Source organism: Polypterus senegalus, chromosome 15 (genome assembly GCF_016835505.1).
Source record: "Polypterus senegalus isolate Bchr_013 chromosome 15, ASM1683550v1, whole genome shotgun sequence".
Lineage (NCBI taxonomy): Eukaryota > Metazoa > Chordata > Cladistia > Polypteriformes > Polypteridae > Polypterus > Polypterus senegalus.
Genome location: NC_053168.1, coordinates 5368376 through 5389490, shown reverse-complemented (window position 1 = coordinate 5389490; position 21115 = coordinate 5368376). Strand labels below are relative to the sequence as shown.

Here is a 21115-nt window from a genome sequence, read left to right as displayed (position 1 = left end):
TACCTGAGGTTTGTTTCCTGCCTTGCACCCTGTGTTGGCTGGGATTGGCTCCAGCAGACCCCCGTGACCCTGTAGTTAGGATATAGCGGGTTGGATAGACTGAACTGTTAACTTTGATAGAACGAAACACTGATGTCTTTTCAGACTTACCAGGCAAGACTAACATTACAAAACATGCAATCATCACTGAACCTGGCGTTCACGTACAGATGCGGCCGTTCCAGATTCCCGGAAGCGCGACGAAATATTGTCCGCGAAGAGGTAAAAAAGATGCTGACACTGGGTGTAATCCGTGAAAGTAAAAGTGACTGGTGCAGCCCCGTTGTATTAGTCCCAAAGCAAGACGGTTCAATTTGGTTCTGTATCAATTTCAGACGCTTGAATAAGGTCTCTAAATTCGATGCTTATCCGATGCCCCGTGTCGATGAACTGTTGGAAAAATTGGGTCAGGCGAGCTACATCTCTACGCTAGATCTCACAAAAGGCTATTGGCAGGTGCCTTTAGAGGCTAGCAGTTGTGAGAAAACGGCATTTGCGACTCCCGACGGACTTTATGAATTTACAAGACTCCTGGTTTGGTCTTCACGGAGCACCTCTAACTTTTCAGCGTATGATGGATCAGATCCTGCGTCCTCATTCTGAATATTCCGGGGCATACCTTGACGATGTTGTGATTTTCAGCAATGATTGGCAAACACACTTAGAGCGGCTTCAAGCTGTTCTTGAAAGCTCGAGACAGGCTGGCCTTACTGCTAACCCTAAGAAATGTAAACTGGGCATGTCCGAGACTCATTACTTAGGCTATTCTATGGGCAAGGGTTTACTTAGGCCACAGTTAAGGAAAATAGAAGAAATGCTTGCTTACCCGAGACCGAAAACACAGAAACAGGTACGCGCTTTTCTGGGGCTTGCTGGTTACTACAGAAGGTTCATTCCAAATTTTGCACATAGAGCCGCTCCCCTTACAGAACTTACTAGAGGCAGGAAAAACCGACCTATCTCGTGGACAGAAAACTGCGAACGCTCTTTCAGCGATTTAAAAAAAGCATTGTCTTCTGATCCGGTTCTAAGGAACCCGGATTTCACAAAGGATTTTGTCTTGCAAACAGACGCATTTGGTGTGGGCGCAGTCCTGTCACAGATTTTTGATGGAGAAGAACATCCAATCACATATTTGAGTAGGAAATGACTTCCGAGGGAGCGTAATTATTCTACAATTGAGAAAGAATGCTTGGCAATTAGGTGGGCTGTGGAAGAACTTCGCTATTACTTGTGGGGGCGAAACTTCACTTTGGTAACTGATCATGCTCCACTTCAGTGGTTGTACCGACAGAAAGATACAAACTTTCGTCTCATGAGATGGTTTCTGGGCTTACAACCTTACAGCTTCACAGTGAAACATCGACCAGGCTCTGAACACGTCAACGCAGATGTATTATCACGACTACATGAACCTGAACCTGGTACAGAGAGTCGCTTGATTCACGAGAATGTGAATAAAGCCGAGGGGGAGGGTGTAAGCTGGAGGGTGATCGCACCCAAGAGGACAAAGACGCCCCTGGGAATACCCCTGAAACACAGACTACCCTCACATTGCTCCTTACCTTCTCACTTGCGCTAGAACGCGTAATACAAGCCTCACGTGATACTCCGCTAACTTAAAAGCCTTGCACAGTGCCTGTCGGTTTTGGAATTGATTGTTTGCTTTTATCTCTCTCTCTTCTCCTAGCGGAACTGTCATCTCTGACTTGTCATGGAGTACGTTTAAGCTCATGTGTTTGCAGTGTTTGAATAAAAATCCTTCTTGTTTCTACGACCTCCTGTGTCTCTGTGCAAATCTGTGACCCAAGCGTGACAATAGAAGGATTGATGGTCACTAATTAAGAAGATGGTTAGAATGAATACCTGAAGCCACTACAGGCCTCCTGCTTTAGAGTAATCTGTCTCCATCTGTTACCAAACGTGCCCATCTGCTTAGCCGAGACCTCATACAGGAGGTGAGCGTCACTGTCCAAGATAGTAAGCAGCTTTCCGAGCGCACGTCTGTCCGACCACTTCCTCCAGTCAATCCAGCCCGACTCCCAAGACCGGACCGGCCTTTTGAATCAGTTTGTTTAGTCTGTTGGCACCACCTGCCCTAGTGCCCAGCACACTACTCTACAGAAAATGGCACTGGCCACTATAATCAGAAGAGGGGCCTGCATACATCAAAACAACCTCCTCAGGAAACGGGGGCAACTCTGACCCTCCTTGTATAGAGACGGCCATCATTCAGATACACCTCAGGGTCCTTGTATGTCCTCAGCACCTCCATAATTTCATCAGCAATGGGTATAAGGGGGGAAGAATGGATTTGCTGCCCCTGAACTCTACGATGACATCCTTTGTCTTACTCAAGGGTCCTCAACTCTGGTCATTGGAGGACCACAGTGGCTGCAGGTTTTAATTCTAAACCTTTTTTTTTTTTTTTAAATAGTGACCTGTGTTTGGCTACTAATTTAACTTCTTTTTGAATTCATTTTAATCGACTTGATTTTTTTTAAGATTTGGTCCCCTGAATTGCTTCATCGTTCCTCTGAATTGCTTCTTTTCTTTCCTTAAATGGCACCCAAACAGAAATGAAAGGAGGGAGTGGTGGCTCTGTGGCTAGGGATCTGCACTGGCAATCGGAAGGATGCCGGTTCAAATCCCATAAATGCCAAAAGGGACTCTGCTCTGTTGGGCCCTTAACCTGCAATCGCTGAGCGCTCTGAATAGTGAGAAAAACGCTATATAAATGAAAAGAATTATTATTCTTAAAGCCTCCTCTCTCTAAAATGAACATAGGAGCACAGCTTGGGTTTGCAAACTTGCATCCGAAGAAACTACAAGACTCATCTCATACAGTATATAAAAAAAGTGCCGCCTGCACAAAACCTCAAAGCAATGCAAACAGTCTGTGTGGATGTGAGAGCCCGACTTCGCCTAGTTTGACTTTGAATATAAGGTGCTAATAAAGCGGTGTCTTTCAAAAAGAATTTCCTCCAGGAGCAATAAAGGATCTTGCTGATCGCACAAAACCCTCTCTATATGAAATTCTCTTATAATTTGCGTACCGATATCGATTGGTCGCTCATTTTAATGAACGGTGAAGCCATGACTGAATGAATTCCATGCAAGGCTACTGATTAAGTGTGTGAGCTAATCCTCGTTTACACAGAACAAACCTGCTCCGAGCGCGTTTGAGGATTTGGATGTTCTGCTATGATAACGCATCCAGCGAGAGTTTTGTAAAACCGACAGATCCAGGATCAGGCCAAATCGCCAACAATTACATCCGACTAAATGAGTAATCCACGTACAAAAAATAAACCCCAGGGCATCACTGAGCTCCTGGACAGGCTGTGGTGTCGGATGGACCGAAATATAATGTCCCACCCAGAGGTGCTCTATTGGATTGAGGTCAGGCGAGTCAGCGTGGGTGGGGGCAGTCAATGGCATCAATGCCAGCATACTCTCACCACATGAGGCCAGGCACTGTCATGCACCAGGAGCCATTGCACCAGCACAGGGTCTGACAATGGGTCCAAAGATTTCATGCCAATACCGAATGGCAATCAAGGTGCCCACTGTTGACTAGCCTGTAGAGGTCTGTGCGTCCCTCCATGGATATGCCTCCCCAGACAGATCCCCCACCAAACTAGTCACGCTGAACAATGTTACAGGCAGAAAAACATTCTCCACGGCTTCTCCAGACCCTTTCACATCTGTCACATGTGCTCAGGGTGAACCTGCACTCATCTGTGAAAAGCACAGGGCGCCCACCAGTGGTGGACCTGCCAATGCTGGTATTCTATGGCAAATGCCAATCGAACTCCACGATGCCCACTACAGGACATTGTCAGGCCCTCAGGCCACCCTCATGAAGTCTTTTCTGATTGTTTGGTCAGAGACATTCACACCAGTGGCCTGCCTGCCTGCTGGAGGTCATTTTGTAGGCTCTGCCAGTGCTCATCCTGTTCCTCGTTGCCCAAAGGAGCAGATACCGGTGGGTCTTGCTTATGGGTTAAGGACCTTCAATGAGGGGCCCTGTCCAGCTCTCCTAGAGGAACTGCCCGTCTGTCTCCTGGAATCTCCTCCATGCCCTTCAGACTGTGCTGGGAGACACAGCAAACCTTCTGGCAATGGCACGTGGTACTGATGTGCCATCCTGGAGAAGTTGGACTACCTGTGCCACCTCTGTAGGGTCCAGGTATCGCCTCATGCTACCAGTAATGACTCTGACCGTAGACAAATGCAAAACGAGTGACAAAACAGATGAGGAGGGAAAATGTCAGTGGCCTCCCTCCACCTGTTAAACCATTCATTCCTGTTTAGGGAGTCGTCTCATTGTGGCCCCCCCAGTGCTCCACGGCAGCTGAAACTGATAAACAAGCCCCTCTGCTACTTCACTGAGCAGATCAACAGCCCACAAGCGTCACTGACTTGATGCTGTACTCTCATTCAAAAGGGTTCCTTTCATTTTTTTGAGCAGTATACTATTTTATACATACATATTCACACATACACACACAAGCGACTAGGAGGCCGATCGAATCGGGCTACAAATTCTACGTTTGTGAAATCCATACTTTCTCTGCAAAGAATTACTTGTTTTGAAATGATTTTGTTATCATGGCACTGATTTGTGCATAAAATAGACCTTTTCGAGCGATGTAATGAAGAGCTTCCTGTTTAAAACGGGGCTGTGAGACGTGAACTCAGCTCTTCGGCGCACCTCATTTGATTTTTTTTCCGGCAAACAAATTTTCAAAACGAACCGTATTTTACGACTCTAATCAGAGTCGGAGTAATAATTATGTTGGCGTGGTCACTTTAGATCCGAGATCGGCTAAAATTTAAACAATGACAATGAAAGACGGATGCCAAAACCGAACTGCCCAAAGATAGATTTCGTTGTACCAAGCAAATGGCGATACGTTCTAAATTACTTACGGTTCCGGAGCCGTCGAAGGGTTTAAGTCAGTCGACGATGTTAGTCCTGGAAAGTACACCCCACCAAACCAACCGAACTTACTGTTATCTGCTCGAACCAACATCGACTTACTATACTCGGCCGTCCAGCGGCGTCACTGAAGCATTCGAACATTCGTAGCCAATCATGCAATACTGCGTCCGCGTTTGCCACGTGATGTTCTAACTACAGAGGCAGAGTCCCATTGCATGGTTCTAACTTGTATTGAGTCGAGGTATTGACGTGAACACCATATACCTGTGTATGGATAGTATCAAATTATATATAAGGATATATAAAATTTTATTTTTTATCAAATTTATTGTGGAAGTTATTTTTTTTTTTCCTTACCCTTCAAGAAGCTCTTACATTATTACACAAAAAAAGCCATGGATATTCCGGTGTGCTGCAGGAGAATAAATACCATTTTATTAGGATTACAGACTGCAATAGGAACAGCACTACGATATTTGAACTAAAGAGGACAACTTGGAAGATCACAAACTGTACACTGTCAAAACAAGGCAAACTGTGGCCTTCAGAGTGACACGGCACTGACAATATGGACAAACTGTGCACTTTTTTAAACTTTAAATTGCACAAATGCAAAAGGCTATCAAGAATAATAAATGATCTTTTTAGGTTTGTCCTTGCATACTTTTGATTAGACAATTTCACGTAGTGGAAAAGAAGCGGCTTCCAAAACACAACAGTTTCACTGAAACTGTTCTTTTGAAAGAATATATAAAAAAACAAAACACTGCATAAATGTACAGATATACCAGAACGTCATATCACTTTGCATTCAAATTAAAAGCATGCAAAGTTTCAGCTGTTGAACAGTTTTAGGGAAAATGTGCAAGTCAGGTTTACCAATTCTTGAGGGTACTTTTTAAATAAATATAAAACACACACACACACACACACAACATCATACTAAAGAATCTTAGTAGAGTTGTAGACTAGGCACTGTGGCTTTTTTTTTTTTTTTTTTTTAAACACTAGGGCCCAGGTTTAACGGGACTTTTTTCGAATTTGGTGGAATACGAACATAAACAACACACAGGTCCCTTTAGGACAGCACATGAACTAAGTTGCAACGTCCATCCTTCATTTCAACATAAAAAGGTTATGCTGGTTTAAGTCTGTAATCCTCCATATTAAGTGACGGAAACTGGCAGAGGCAGACTTGGTTACGCGAGGACATTTGTCAGGGTGGACTTCAGGACACTTCACTGTCATCTGGAGAAGTAGGAGACGTCGGGGAAAACACTTCAGCTTCCGTCTTGTTTGATATGCGATCAAGCTCTGCCTGTACGTCTGTTAAGCCGAGCTTCTGACCTGAGAGGAAAAGAGAGAGAGAGAAAGAGAGAAAAAAATCTCAATTAGCGTAAACCCACCTAAATAGGGGTGTTCATAAGAAATGTAAGGATTTATTCCCCTGAGGTAAAGGTATATAATAAACAGAGTGGAGTCAAGGATTTGAGAAATTAAAGTGTGAGCTGCCATTTAAATGATAAATATTCTCAATTGAAATTACATTTGTTTACCCTCTGATAGAAGTCTATACAGGGTGGTCCAGATCTAATTATGCAGATCCAGATTGTCTGGATGACTTTGATTTACGTGGGGACGATTCCAGTTCGGTGCGAAGACGATTCTTCATGTTGTCAGTTCGCACACTTCAATGGTCCGGGATTTTTCGGGTGATTTTTCTATGTAGTATACTTAAGTTATAGAGTAATGAAAATTGCATAATTAGATCTGGACCACCATATAGAGGGCTAGACCCCTGGTAGAGGATCAAAAACACCATCATATTCGTAGCCATGGACCTTGAAATACTGTAGTCTAAAACAATACCCCGCATGCTTATATTTAAAATGTCATTTTTAACTTTCTGAGAGTGTTCCTTGGAGGGCTAGGACCACTGGTAAAGAATGAAATCCCAGAAATATTGTATTCATAATCACTAACCTTGAAATAGCAGAATATGACACTCCACATGCCTATATTGCCTATCCCCACCAGCACTGAACAGGTCATCCACCTGAAGCTAAGCCTGTTCGGTCCCGGTCAGTACTGGGATGGAAGAACATCTAAGAAAGTCTGGGTTGCTGCTAGAACAAGTATTTGCGAGTCCAGCAGGGGGTGCCTACTCTGTGGTCTGTGTGCTGATCCCAATGCCCCAAGTACAGTAACAGGGGGACACCGTACTGTTAAAATGGTTCTGTCCTTTGGATGAGACGTAAAAACAGAGGTCCATAAAGGATCCCCGGGCATCCTTCATAAAGAGAAGGGTTTATCCTGATGTCCGGGCTAAATTACCAACCATGGCTTAGTCATCCTGGCCCCCTAATCATCCCCTGTCTCAAGTTGATCCGCATCACCACCTAACAGCTAATGTGTGGTGAGTATAATGGAGTAAAAATGGCTGCCGTTGCATCATCCAGGTGGGTGCTACAAATTAGTGTAGTTATATCTATCTTTTTATATCACTCTTTAATTTAATATTGTTCTTATCAGTATGCTGCTGCTGGAGTATGTCAGTTTCCCCTTGGGATTAATAAAGTATCTATCTATCTATCTAGTGGTGGGTGAAGTGGCTCCCCACTTAATGAAGCGCTTTGAGTAGTGAGAAAAGCACCATATAAAAACGTAATGAATTATTATTATTAAAGTTTTGTGGAAAGAGGCAACTTTGGCCCCTCATGTCCCACATACAAGCAATGGCACAGTGTAAGGTAAATTGTGTAAATAACAGAAATGCAATTTGCAGGAGATTACAACAAAAGTAAAATATTCTTTCATATTTTAGTATTAACTGGATTCCAGTTAGTTTAAATGACATAAAGGAATAGCTATAAAGCCATGCACTAGAAAAGGCCCCCACTTCAAGACATCTTATTTCTATCAGATTTTTTACTTTACAAGCGGATATTTTGCCAGGGCAGGAGCAGGTCTTAAGGGACAGAGCTTAACATAACACGCATGTAAAATGTAAAATACAGTCCTCTTCAATAGTCAAGTGCTACGGGATTGAAATGAGCAATATGAGAAAGCGTCATGCAACAGGATCAATGGGAAGTTTTGCGTAGGAAAAGAATTGCAAGACAGACAGACATTCATGCAAGCAAGGAAGTTACATTAAACACTGACCTTAACGTGGCCAGCAGCCTGTAACTGCTATCACACAGAAGATGAAGTGACATTAACAAACAGTGATCACTCAATGACAGATCAGAAGACAAGACAAGGTAGTTTGCTCAGGTTTTATACAATCTTTATGACAAAATATGATGCAACTGAATTGTAAACAAAAACAAAGGAAAAACACGCACCCCAAGACATACTGGAAATCCTACCACCTTTACTATTTTCCCACTATCTGAGCATTTTGAGTAAGATTAGGGTTTGAACTATACTGGATACCAACACATTATTTTATGTATAAAAATGGCCGCTTTCCACTTTACTTTCCCCACAGCATGGACATTTACAGCTTGTCAGACTCTTTCAAACACACCTGTGAATGGTAGTAGTGTTCATTAGGTTTTAAACTTTACCAGGAATGAATGTCCCACTTTAATTTACTGTTGACTCGTTCATACACAAGGCTGCTTTCTAGATAATTTTACAGTTCACTTCACTCTTTTGTGAGGCACAAGCTGGAAAGCACACAGGGAACCAACTACAAGGCAGAATGAGGACGCTGGAGGCCACAAAATCTTTTATCTGGAAGTGCGTCAGCCCTGTGGGGTCAGAGGTGAGCAGGAGGAAGACAGCCCAGCCTAGGGAAGGTCACTAGGAAGCAGGTGGCAGTTTCTTTAGGTCACAGGAACAAAGCAGGGTGTCAGATGAGCAGGCTGCCCAAGACTCTCATTAAACTACAGAACTCTTGACTTTGATCGCTCCATTAAATAATGTGGCAATTCAAGAAACTTCAGTCTGCTAGCAGAAGACTTCCCTCATTCATTCAGCTGTCTTATTAATATCCATTTAAAGATGTTACAGTCTATAATGCAGATAAATACATTAATTAATTTGAAAAGGAAGCCTAACTTTGATAACTAGGGTTAGGGGACAGGACAGCTCTATGGTAATAAAAGACTGAAATACAGAGTGTCTTGATGTCCCAAGCACCACCAGCAGTCACACTTTAATTATTGTGTTGTTTTATTTGTTTAATATTGAATCATAATAATTTTTCAATAAATAATACATTTTATTCACACTGCACTTTATATAAACAATCTCAAATTGCTACAGAGTAAAATAAAGTTATAAAACAAAAAGACCTAAAAAAATACTTCAATAATAAAATATCTTTCTAAAAAGATAAGTTTTTAGAATCTCGTTTAAAGTAAAGACACTACCTAAGACAGGGGTGGGCAATGTCTTTCTTTGAGGTCCGCAGTGGCTACAGGTTTTCATTTCAACCCAATTACTTAATTAGTAGCCAATCTCTGCCAGTCTCAGACCTTATTTAATTTTATGGCTTGTTAGTCTACCCAATGTAAGGTTCTTATATCATAGATTTTTTTTCCTTTCCAAGGATATCATCCAAATGATTGGACACCTAAAAACGGATAATTTTCAGTCGGTCACCTTTTTACTAAATCAAACGGTGCATGATGAACACACACAGATGTAAATGGGATAAAAAAGTGAAATGGAGAACAGCTGGCTGCTTTGCCATTTACATCTTCTTGCTAATAAGGAGCCATTAAAACAATGAATGAAATAAGCAATTAAGGGTGGGGAACCTTAACAAGCGAGACCACTACAATGAAGCATCAAAATGTCACTTACGCAATAAGTGCTTCATCAGCAATAATTGGACTTCTTATTAAGAAAGTGGGTTGGAACAAAACCTGCAGCCACTGCGGCCCTCCGTGACGGACATTGCTCACCCCTAGCCTAAGATCTTAAGATTAAATCTATAGCTACACTTTTCTTCTTCTTTTGGTTGCTCCCATTAGGGGTCACCACAGCGGATCAGCTTCTGCATATTGATTTGGCAAAATTTTGCACCGGATGCCCTTCCTGATGTTACCCTCTCTGAAGGTGTTAAATGCCGTCCTGCAATCTAACTAGATAATCCAAGCCTACTAACGTGGCATCTCATTTCTTTTTCGCACCGGTCCGCTTTGGGCGTTCATACACTCACCGATCCTTGTGAAGTGTCGGAGTTCCTCTCATTCTGGACTCTTTACCCTAAACTGTCAGCTACTTTCTGTACTTTTCTCTTTAATCAAAGGTTGGCCCTGAAAACATACGGCATCCTCCGTCTTACCTCATCCCTTTTTCAATTTCACAAACAAGTTTCAAATCAAACCGATCTCCATACACACATCACTGTCATGTAGGTAAAAATGTCTCGCACTATTACAGTCAAGTCGGATTCAGATCTGGACCCCACTTCAGTCTTAAGCTGAGATTCAAATTCTTAATGAAGCCAACATTTCCTCTAAATATTCTAAAACACAGATTAATCTAATATATAAAGCAGAGTCTATGTATATCTGTGTGTGTATGCATTTTATGTTTGTTTGTTCACCATACAAATCTGCACCGGGTGTCCGATCGCCACCAAACTGGGGATGAGGCTCCTTTGTGACCAGGAGGAGGTCATGGGGTATGTTTGGTTGGGAAAAATGTTCGTGGTGAAGCGCAGGGCACCTTTTCACAGACACAATGTTTGGCACACGCATTGTGACAGACGTTCACGGCGGCACCATCTAGCGGCACGTTTGGTCCCTGTGCATTGCTCTTTACCCATGTTTCTTTAAATTGCCAAGAGATGGTACAAGTGTCCAAGTATGAGAAGGCCGTCTGCTTTGATCAGGTGAAGGCGAACTGCCGTATGGATGTAAAACGTGAACAACCCAGTGTGTGTGACCGGCTGACACACCCGTGTTTCTGCGGGTCACACTCCCACACGCACTAATAGTTCGGTATTTCATTCACCAACGTCCATTATATGCAAGCACGTTTCAACAGACTCGCCTTAAAAAGACAGCATCCTTCTCCCACCATTTTCCCCAGATGCAGCAGCGGTTGTATGTCACTTCTCTCTGTAGTTACCATCTCCAACGTCCGTTAGATGGCATAACGATTCTCCTTACACAGATGCTCCTTACAAACTGGGCACCACTTTCCGCCATTTTTCCCAGGACGGTTTCAGTGCTACTCTCTCTCACTGGCTTTCCGTATTTGTGGTGATATTTGCTCGCTTTCAGACTCACAGTACGATTTCAGTGTTGCTCTTTCTGACTGACTGGTGCTATTTGTGTTCTCTTTCCGACATATTGTAAATAAGGTAAATTCATCTCACTGTGGTACTTATTCCATACCTAATACCATGTAACACATTATAATTGTCCTGCTTTTCACTAATATTATCCATGCCACCGAAAAAAGAGACTAGGAAGGTCCACTTCAGATGCCAGAAGAAACTCTATTTCTAGGGCATCTGAAACGCCACAGCAGACAGAATGCAGAGTGGAGCAACTTACAATAAAATGTGAATCAGAAGACTGTTTGTTCTATTTCTATTTCCTGTTTCTTTCGTTTGGGAAATTCACCGGTTATAGGTTCCTGGGCAACGCCGGGTACTCCTGCTAGTTCAATATAAAAATAGTCCGTCGGATTCATATGAACCCCTTCAAATGACATTCAATTGGTTTAGCACTTGACCCATTTTATCATTTCTGTTCTCTTAGAATGCTTGGCTCCTTTGTTCATATGCTTTGGTCCGGTCTTCCTGCTGCGTCTTTGTGGTCCTCCATTTCCATCGCTCTTTTGCTTGTTTTGGATGTTTTAATCCTTTTTTTAACTTATTGATTATTTATTGTACTCATTTTCCTCCATTAGAAATTCATTTCAGTAAGTCATTTAGCCTCTATGATCTGCCTGGTACCTTCCAGAAAAAGTCTAGAGCAGTGCTTAATAAATGCTTGGAGGAATTTATTATTTTCTAACTTAACTCTTTTAGAAATGTATCTTCTTCATTCACTATATCATGTTTAGAAAAAGGAATCGCACTTAAAAAACATTTTGCTGTAATTGGGATGTGACAGCCAGGTGACTGGCACAGTGCTGATTTTTTCTTCAAACCCCCAATTTCTTTTCTCAGCCACCTCCCAAAGAGATGGATTGGGGACTTAATTTTCGTTTTACTTTCTCGTATACAAAGTATAAGGAAAGTATTTTAATAGACCAAAGATTCGATGACAAGATTTGGATGAATCTCGACATTTTAGACCTCCCTCTACCCCCCAACGTCCCCTCCCCCAGAGTCCAAAAATGCCATTTTTGGAATTGTGTGCGTGTAAATCTCAAGGATAACTTGAGTACGCCTTCACTTAGGTCAATCAAATTTTGCATTAAGTATTAGGTACAAAACGTACATTTCTATCAACTTTCGGGCTATTTCCGTTAACCGGTAAAGTGGTACTTTACCTTTTCATTCATGCAGCTGCAGAGTCCGATTTATTCAACTTTCCTTTCATAATAATTGTTCAATATATCATTCATTTTATATGTTGATTGTTCTTTAATGTACATAATATAAAAATATAATCCGTGTCTTGCGATTAACTCCTCAAACATCCATCCCCATATCGGAGTATATGAGAAAGTCTAGAAGAGACCACTCACGATTTTTAATGTTGCACTTTGCATTTGTTTGTTCTCCTTTTCTTTAAAAAATAAAAATATGTAGTACCAAATGTACAACAAAAGCTAAATATCTATTACACAAGCATTTTTTTGAACAAAGAAATAGGGCAGGTTTGATTAATATTATGCAAGTCCTGAATGCATGTCCATCACAGTGTTTGTATGGATTTCAAAACAGGACCTCCAATTTCTCTTCACAACTAAAAAGGTCAGCTGTGACAAGAACAGACAGACAAATTTAAAAAGCCTACGCATGAGTGAGCGTCTGCGTACACGAACTGTCATGAAATGCATAGATTTGTTTTTTGATAGCCCTTTAGAATTTATTTGCTTCAGATGAGCATGCAGTTTCTAAGGGCCGGGATATACTTGATGCTCAGAACGGTTCTGCACATGCATCATGGCTGCCACACATTCCCAGCACTCTTTAGATGTGTCCACGGAGTACATCATCAGAAATTAAACATCACACAAGCGCGAGTTGCAGTACCAGTAAAAATTTGAGAGGCCAGAGTGCTCAACATATGCCAATGTCACTGTTTACTATCAACATGGCTGAAAACGTCAAAGAAGAGCTGATAGAGAAGGTTAGAAATTATTGTCATCCTTACGATGGGACAACTACTCTCCAACAGGATCAAAATGCGTGCTTCAATGTTTGATGAATGGCTCGATGCGGTGCAGCAAATCAAACTTAAATGCTGACATACACAGTATTCACAGTGCTTTTCATAACACCAATGTTTGTATTTAGGTGATTTAGTTAGCTGAAGATTGAGTTGCGCCACAGCTGGGGGTTGCCCCAGTAGCCCCCCCAGTACTATATAATGTTTGTTCTTGCTTTGTGTTCCAAACTGCTCAGATAGGCAGACTGTAATGGATCAATAGATTAGGAAGATTCACTTTTTCTAATTAATTCATTTCAGACATCTCCTCTGCAAGCTTTATCCTGCCATCACTGTGCTAACCAAGGTATAAAAACTTACTGCTATGTAAGGGTAACTGCAGAAGAGTACTGCTGTAGGTAATGTTAGTCATATAACACTGGAATCACTAGATTTGACAAGACTACTTATGATACAATACAATACAATACAGTTTATTTTTGTATAGCCCAAAATCACACAGGAAGTGCCGCAATGGGCTTTAACAGGCCCTGCCTTTTGACAGCCCCCCAGCCTTGACTCTCTGAGAAGACAAGGAGAAACTCCCAAAAAAACCTTTTAGGGAAAATGGAAGAAACCTCGGAAAGGCAGTTCAAAGAGAGACCCCTTTCCAGGTAGGTTGGGTGTGCAGTGGGTGTCAAAAGTAGGGGGTCAATACAATACAATACACAGAACAGAACAATTCCTTAATACAGCATAATAATAAAAATTTTAGAAGTACGGTTTAACAGTAGATGATATGACATGAAACATGATAAACATGATGACAATACAAAACAATTAAAAGCAGAAATGGGGCAAAAAAAACAAAACAAAAAAAAACCCAAAGTATTCTGCATTATTAAGCCCTACCTGATTTCTTTGCAGACCCTGGTGGTAAACTGCCTCCAGTGCCACTCCCACTCTGATTGCTGCCCCCAACAGCAGGAGTGCCAGTTTTTTTACTGAGCAAACTATTGAAGAAATTGGCAAGGACCCCTTCACTTGTAGTCCCAGCTGCAGTACAGAAAATAAAAATTGAAATATCAGTGCTGATGATATGCAGGAAGGGCTAAAACTACTTAAGATTCATTCTTTTCCTTTACCTTTCATGTTAGGGTCAATCTTCTTAGTTCCTGTTGAAATGGGTGTTACATTGGCAACATTTGTAGATCCAGACCGACTTGGTGTTCTGGGTGAACCAGTAGGACCTCTGTTTGAAGGTTCCTTAAAATAATGAAAAACATTATTAAAAAACAAAAAAATAAAATAAATGGTTTAAATTGTTTTTGTGTTTTATCTGTAATGTCTCATCCTGCCTGAAGAATGTGAATTCAGAAGTATAAAGGCAAACAAACAGAGAGAGACAGAGTGAGAAAATTAAGAGAAAAGAGCAATAAAATATTTCTATTTGATTATTTCAGTTCCAGCAGTTTGGCGGCACAATGGCACAGTGGTAGTGCCTCACTATAAGGAGAGCCGAGTTTATGTCCCAAGCCCTCCCTATGTGGAGTTTGCATCTTCTCCCTGTGTCTACGTGGGTTTCCTACTACAGTCCAAAGACATGCAGGTCAGGTGGGTTGGCAACATTAAATTGCCCCCAAGGTGTGTTTGGTGTGCGAGTATGTGCGTGTGTGTTACCCTGTGCCCTATGCTAGCTAGGATAGATTCCAGCAATGCCCTGTGACCGTTAAAGGACAAGGTGGGCCGGAAAATGACTGAATTCTAGTGCTTGCAGTCTTTACAGGTTAAGAGTTACTCAAACTTTACACATACCAATCAAAACTTGCCTGTCTAACCTGTAGCTGAAACTGGAAAATTCAGTTAAAAATAGACAACTTTATTAGGAGGTTAATGAATTAATTGCTTAACTATTACCTTCGTTATTCCTGAAAAGATACACCTTAGCCACATTAAACACCTAAATTTAAGGAAATTATATTTTTTCAATAAAGAGTTTTCAAGAAGAATTTGATGAAATTAACAGATAGGAGATACACACAGTATATACACAATTATAGAAAAAAAAAATGATGTCATTGTGTTATACCATTTTCATGTACATATCTTTTATGTACAGTAGACCCCCGCAAAGTTCGCGGTATCAGGCATTCGTGCATTTTTCCTTAGAACCTACCTAATAATTGTTAGCGGAAAAAGCAAATATCCTCCGCAAATTTTATGACTTTTTTTGTGGTAATACTGCACTGTGGAGAGAACAGGAAGCAGCTGTAGTGAAAAACACAACTTGGGACAGTGAAAGTAGCCAATAGAATTTGAAACTGCAACTCCCAGCAGTCCCTGCGGTGGCTCTGATTGGTCTTCTGTTGAGGGTGCTGAGGCTGTTGAGGTCAAAGGATGTCAGCGCAGTTTTTAAAAAGGGGGCCGAAAAAAAAAAAAAAAAAAGGTTTTTGTAATTTGTGTTTCAAGTTCCTGTCTGCCTTCTGTTGGGTTACCTGTACTTATTACTTTTGTCCTGGATCATTTTGTGCATCTGGATTGTCTGCCTGTGTACATGAGGACTGTAAGTGGATTCATGGCCATCCTGCAAAGAAAGGAGCACTCCTGAACCTGTCTTCACCATTTTGGGAACTATCGGAAGGACTATCTGTACATTCCCATTCAACGCGCGGATCTCTGGACTATCTATTTTCATCATTACTTTTCATCCATTGCCATGTTTCATGAACTTTTTCATGATTTACTGTGTGTGTGTTTTGTTTGTGCTTTGTTGTATTTAATGTGTAATCACTGTAAGGGGAACAGGGGGGGTGTCGTTGTTTTCTTATTTTATTTGTTTTCATGACATTCTTTATTTGCTGTTTGATTACCGGTTTGCTTTGTTTTTGTCTCTGTTTGTGAGTGTAGGCGGGTCGGGTCAAGGCTGGATGCGTCCCTGGAATCTCCACCATAAAAATAAAAAAAATCACCGTCTTCTTGATTGCGGATTCTCGCACTACGCTTACTTAAAAGCCTGAACAGCACCTGTCCTTTTTGGCTGATTGCTTTGTTTCTCTCACCTCCTTCAGACATTCTCTGCTCCGTTTGGAGGTTGTGCTCCCCTATGTTTGTCTATTGTTTAATCGATAACTAACTGCATGCTGAGCTCTTTTCACTTCTGAAAGAGACATGTTTGTTTGAAGTGTTTCTGTGCAATTCTGTGACCCAAGCTGCACTAGACTAACCTGCAGGTATCGGCGCTTACCTTTGCGTGCTGCCAGTTCAAGCGCAGTTGGCTCAGTTATTTACATCCATGGCGTCAGTTGCACTTTATACATATTGTTCCAGTAGTTTTTTTTAAAATAGTTTTTACAGTGCATTAGCAGTATGTAAAATGATCAGTGTTGCAGTAATTGTGATGCTCTTTGCATGAAAAACGTGTTCCACTAAAATTTCACTTTTTCTTTGTGAATTGTGACATTTACTTAAAAGTGCAGCAAAAAAGTATTTGGCGTCCAAGGACGCATTAACCCCAAGTATGTTGCAGTTTAAGGGTTAAAGCCTCAAGATGCCGCCGAAACGAGCTGCTCCTTCTAAGGTTTCTGGCAATGAAAACGCGCTTGCATGAATTACAGTACATATTGCGGGAACATCGGTATTTTACATTCTAGCACTGCGGGAGACATAGCAGTACAGTACTGTGCAGTATACGGGTTTACCTTTACATTCTTTTTAGGTAATGTATTTGAAATTTCAAACTGAGTTTGAAATTGAAGTGTTTTGGGGGCATATTTAGGGTTTAAACTATGAAAAATAGGCATTTTTTTTTTAACCACATTCAAAATTCGCGGGTGCTCTAGGAACGTAACCCCCGCAAATTTTGGGGGTGTACTATATACCAGTAAATATTCTGATTTAATTAAAACTTTAAAATAAGACAATGCCTACAGGAACAAACACATTAACATATACTGACCACTGGTCTTCCTGTAGAAGCTGCAGGCTGTTTAGATAGTAATGTCTGTTTAAAAGACAAGAAAAAGATTACTTGCGTTACTTTTTACATAATTAATCTTAACCATAATTTACAATACGACTTTTAATTAACTATGTAAACATCAAATTGTATAAAATATATGAATGAATAGTTATGCCTTAAAATAAAATCTTGATACTCAGTAAGGCACACTTTTCAGAAAAGGCAATCTTAAGATACGCAACTGAAAGTTTACACCAAAGCTAATAATATCCGAGATCCTTAAAATTGAAAATGACACATTTTTCCCCAACTCTGACTCAGTCCCATGACCGAGTCATCTGACATCAGAATTATTTAGAACCTTCTTAATATCCGCTCATTTAATAGTTGTAAGAACACTAGAAGTGCCATATTTCCCCATCCAGATAAAATCAAAAGACAAACAGAACAAATTGCCAAAATAATGGAGATGACAGTGAGATGTCAATATGAAACAAGTAATATTTCACTGTATAGCCACTTCTTTTTCTCAACATGGTCTAGATTAGGGCTTCTCAAAGTCGGTCCTGGGGGCCCACTGTGGCTTCAGGGTTTTGTTCCAATCAGATTCATAATCAGTGACAACATCTGAGAACACTTCTTCTTTCGGCTGTTCCTGTCAGGGGTTGCCACAGCGGATCATCATCTTCCATATCTTTCTGTCTTCTGCATCTTGTTCTGTCACTCCCATCACCAGTAGGTCTTCTCTCACCACATCCATAAACCTCCTCTTAGGTCTTCCTCTTTTCCTCTTCCCTGGCAGCTCTATCCTTAGCACCCTTCTCCCAATATACCCAGCATCTCTCCTCTGCACATGTCCAAACCAACGCCATCTTGCCTCTCTGACTTTGTCTCCCAACCGTCCAACCTGAGCTGACCCTCTAATGTCCTTGTTTCTAATCCTGTCCATCCTCATCACTCTGCCACCTCCAGCTCTGTCTCCTGTGTAATTGTCTCCAGCCCATATAACACAGCTGGTCTCACTACTGTCCTGTAGACCTTCCCTTTCACTCTTGCTGATACCCATCTGTCACCAATCACTCCTGACACTCTTCTCCACCCTGCCTGCACTCTCTTTTTCACTTCTCTTCCACAATCACCATTACTCTGTACTGTTGATCTCAAGTATTTAAACTCATCCACCTTCGCCAACTCTACTCCCTCATCCTCACCATTCCACTGACCTCCCTGTCATTTACACACATCTATTCTGTCTTGTTCTTACTGACCTTCATTCCTCTCCTCTCTAGATCATATCTCCACCTCTCTAGGGTCTCCTCAACCTGCTCCCTACAGATCACAATGTCATCAGCAAACATCATAGTCCACGGGGGCTCCTGTCTAATCTCGTCTGTCAACCTGTCCATCACCATTACAAACAAGAAAGAGATCAGAGCCGATCCCTGATGTAATCCCAACTCCGTCACTCCTACCACAGACCTCACCACTGTCACACTTCCCTCGTACATATCCTGTGCCACTCTTACGCACTTCTCTGCCACTCCCGACTTCCTCATACAATACCACAGCTCCTCTCAAGGCACCCTGGTCATATGCTTTATCCAGGTCCATGCTGATCTCATTTAATCAGCTGCTATTTTTTTGTTTTTCTGTTCTCTTATTTTACATTAAGAAAGCACAGCAGCATGATGTTAATTTATAATACATTTAGAAATATTTCTGCTTTTGCTATAGTTTTAAATGCTTAACTCTCTTTTGTTGATTTCATTCTATTTTGCCCTTTCTCTGTGCAGTTTCCCTCCCCTTCCTTGTATTTTATTAATGACAATTAAAAATGAGCAGAGCAGACAGCCAGGCAAACAACACGGAATAATCAAAGGCTGCAACTACTTTAGTGTCAGACTCACAAATGAGTAAATAATGGATTAATTAAACAATTAAAACACTTAGAAAAGTAGACTGAAAATCAAGATGAAAATATTGTTAAAAAAATACATTATTCCCATTTAACTGCTTAGTACATTTTGATATTTTAGAACTTAGTTTTCTAATTTCAATATTACTCCCAAAACAGGGAATTTAGGAAATAACAGCTCACTTAATTACCCAGGAGTACGATTAAAAACAGAGGCTGGTTGGAACAAAAACCCGCAGCCACTGGGGGTCCACAGGACCAAGTTTGGGAACCCCTGGTCTCGATGCTCTAACAAAATGGGAAATGTTAATCATGCTTTTATCCTGGCCAAAAGTAACACTAATAAAAAGGGGAACACTAAGCAAATTCACTTTTGAAAAGGTTGCAAGAACTTTACCAGCCACTGGAAATACATTTCTCAAGCATATCTTACTAAGAACTGTGAATGAATGCTTTGCTCAGTCATGGTCTATTTGGAGTTGGCACGTTTTCAATGTCTATGTGGGTTTTGTTCTGGATATACTGGCGTCTTTCCACATTCCCTGGATGTACACGTTAGCTTAAATGTTATTTTTCAATTGTTATATGAGCCAGTTGTGCATTTAAGTGTGTCCTGTAAAGGATTGGCATTAATCCTGTCAGCAACTTGGCAACTGAAAAAAAATAATAATAATGACGTTTGAGTATATATGCACTTTTTTTTTTTACATTTGTTAAAAACTTTCTAAAAAACAAAACAAGGAAGTTCTAAGTTTTTGTGTTCATTTCAACAGACACAAAAATTAATAAAGACAGTGAATGTCATTTGCATGTATTTGGGTAGGCACTGTGGTGTAGTTGCTGGAGCTGTGGATTTTGAACCACAGGGTTACTGTTTAATCCTCAGCTTTGACACTACAGGACTGAGCAACTCACTAGACCTACTTATAGTCCAATTGTAACATGTCCTCCTAACATACTGTATGTTCACTGGGGAGTGAGTTAAGCACGTAAGAGTGAGGGAAAAAATGGGCTCTGAAGATTAAGTGTAGCAAGGCTACAAAACACGACAAGCAGGTTGGCTTTCTGGACCGGCCGTCACTGTAGTACATGTCTAAGAAAGATCTCTTCAGGCACGACTGTGGACGACCAAGTGCTGGGAGGACCCTGCCTGGTAAAGGTTTCCAGCTACCAGTTGCCGGAGTCCTGTTGCTATGACATCTAAGCAGGGAAAAAAGGTTTCGGCAAGAATGGGGAATGGAAGATTGAGGAGGAGATGAAAGCAGAAGGCAAGGAGTGCAGCTATCTATGCTTAAAAGAATATTTCATGATCAGACTCCACCCAGGGACATCTGCTATTTGTGAGTGGCCACCCCAAAGTTGAAAGAGTGAGGCGAATCCCCAAGAGGAGGCCAGGGGTTGTGGTATATGGATCTGAGTTTCTCCAGGTGTCCCCCCCTGCGACTAAGTTCTTCGGGATAGCCAGCCGGAAAGCAGTTTTCACCGAGGACTCCATACACCCCACCAAAATCCCCCAATCACGCAGTAAGAACTCTATTATAGGATTCTTCACCTTTTCATGGACTATGTTTAACCTTTCTCTTTTTGGGATCTTTTTTCTTTATGTGCGTTTCAAACCGGGGATTAAGATTTGGCCGCTGGGGGTAGGGAGGCTGGGGGAAAGGGATCACTAATGGGCACTCAGTCACCGGGCATGTAAATGTATCAACGTTGGATTACAATACACTTAACCAGTCCAACCTCCATCTGATTTCTTTCAAGTATTAGAGTGATGCGTATAGGAGAGAAGAGGGGCCGAGGACCGAATATTTTAATGCAATTATATCCTTCAAACATTGTTCTCTTCCCTCTCGGGTGGTGAAGAGTAGTAATCGTATGGATGGTCTGTTTACCACTCACATAATGTGCTTTAATTTACATCCCCTATTCCCAGTACTTCTATAAACATTGCTACCTGCATT

At 41.4% G+C, this 21115-nt stretch overlaps 1 protein-coding gene across 2 annotated transcripts in view; it reads right to left on the bottom strand.

Moving 5' to 3' along the window:
- Positions 1-5400: 5400 nt before the first annotated feature.
- Positions 5401-21115, bottom strand: part of dync1li1 (dynein, cytoplasmic 1, light intermediate chain 1) — a 61089-nt gene continuing 45374 nt past the window's right edge. Inside the window, exons 10-14 of one of the 2 annotated variants that reach the window (XM_039736532.1) lie at positions 17237-17281; positions 14427-14547; positions 14194-14337; positions 8153-8179; positions 6248-6334 (exon numbers count right to left, since the gene is read on the bottom strand). In XM_039736532.1, coding sequence (XP_039592466.1) covers positions 8154-8179; positions 14194-14337; positions 14427-14547; positions 17237-17281 — 336 coding nt within the window. In that variant the 3' untranslated portion in view covers positions 6248-6334; position 8153. Of the gene's footprint in view, positions 6335-8152; positions 8180-14193; positions 14338-14426; positions 14548-17236; positions 17282-21115 lie in introns of both variants that reach the window. The other variant, XM_039736531.1, reaches the window with a different exon arrangement.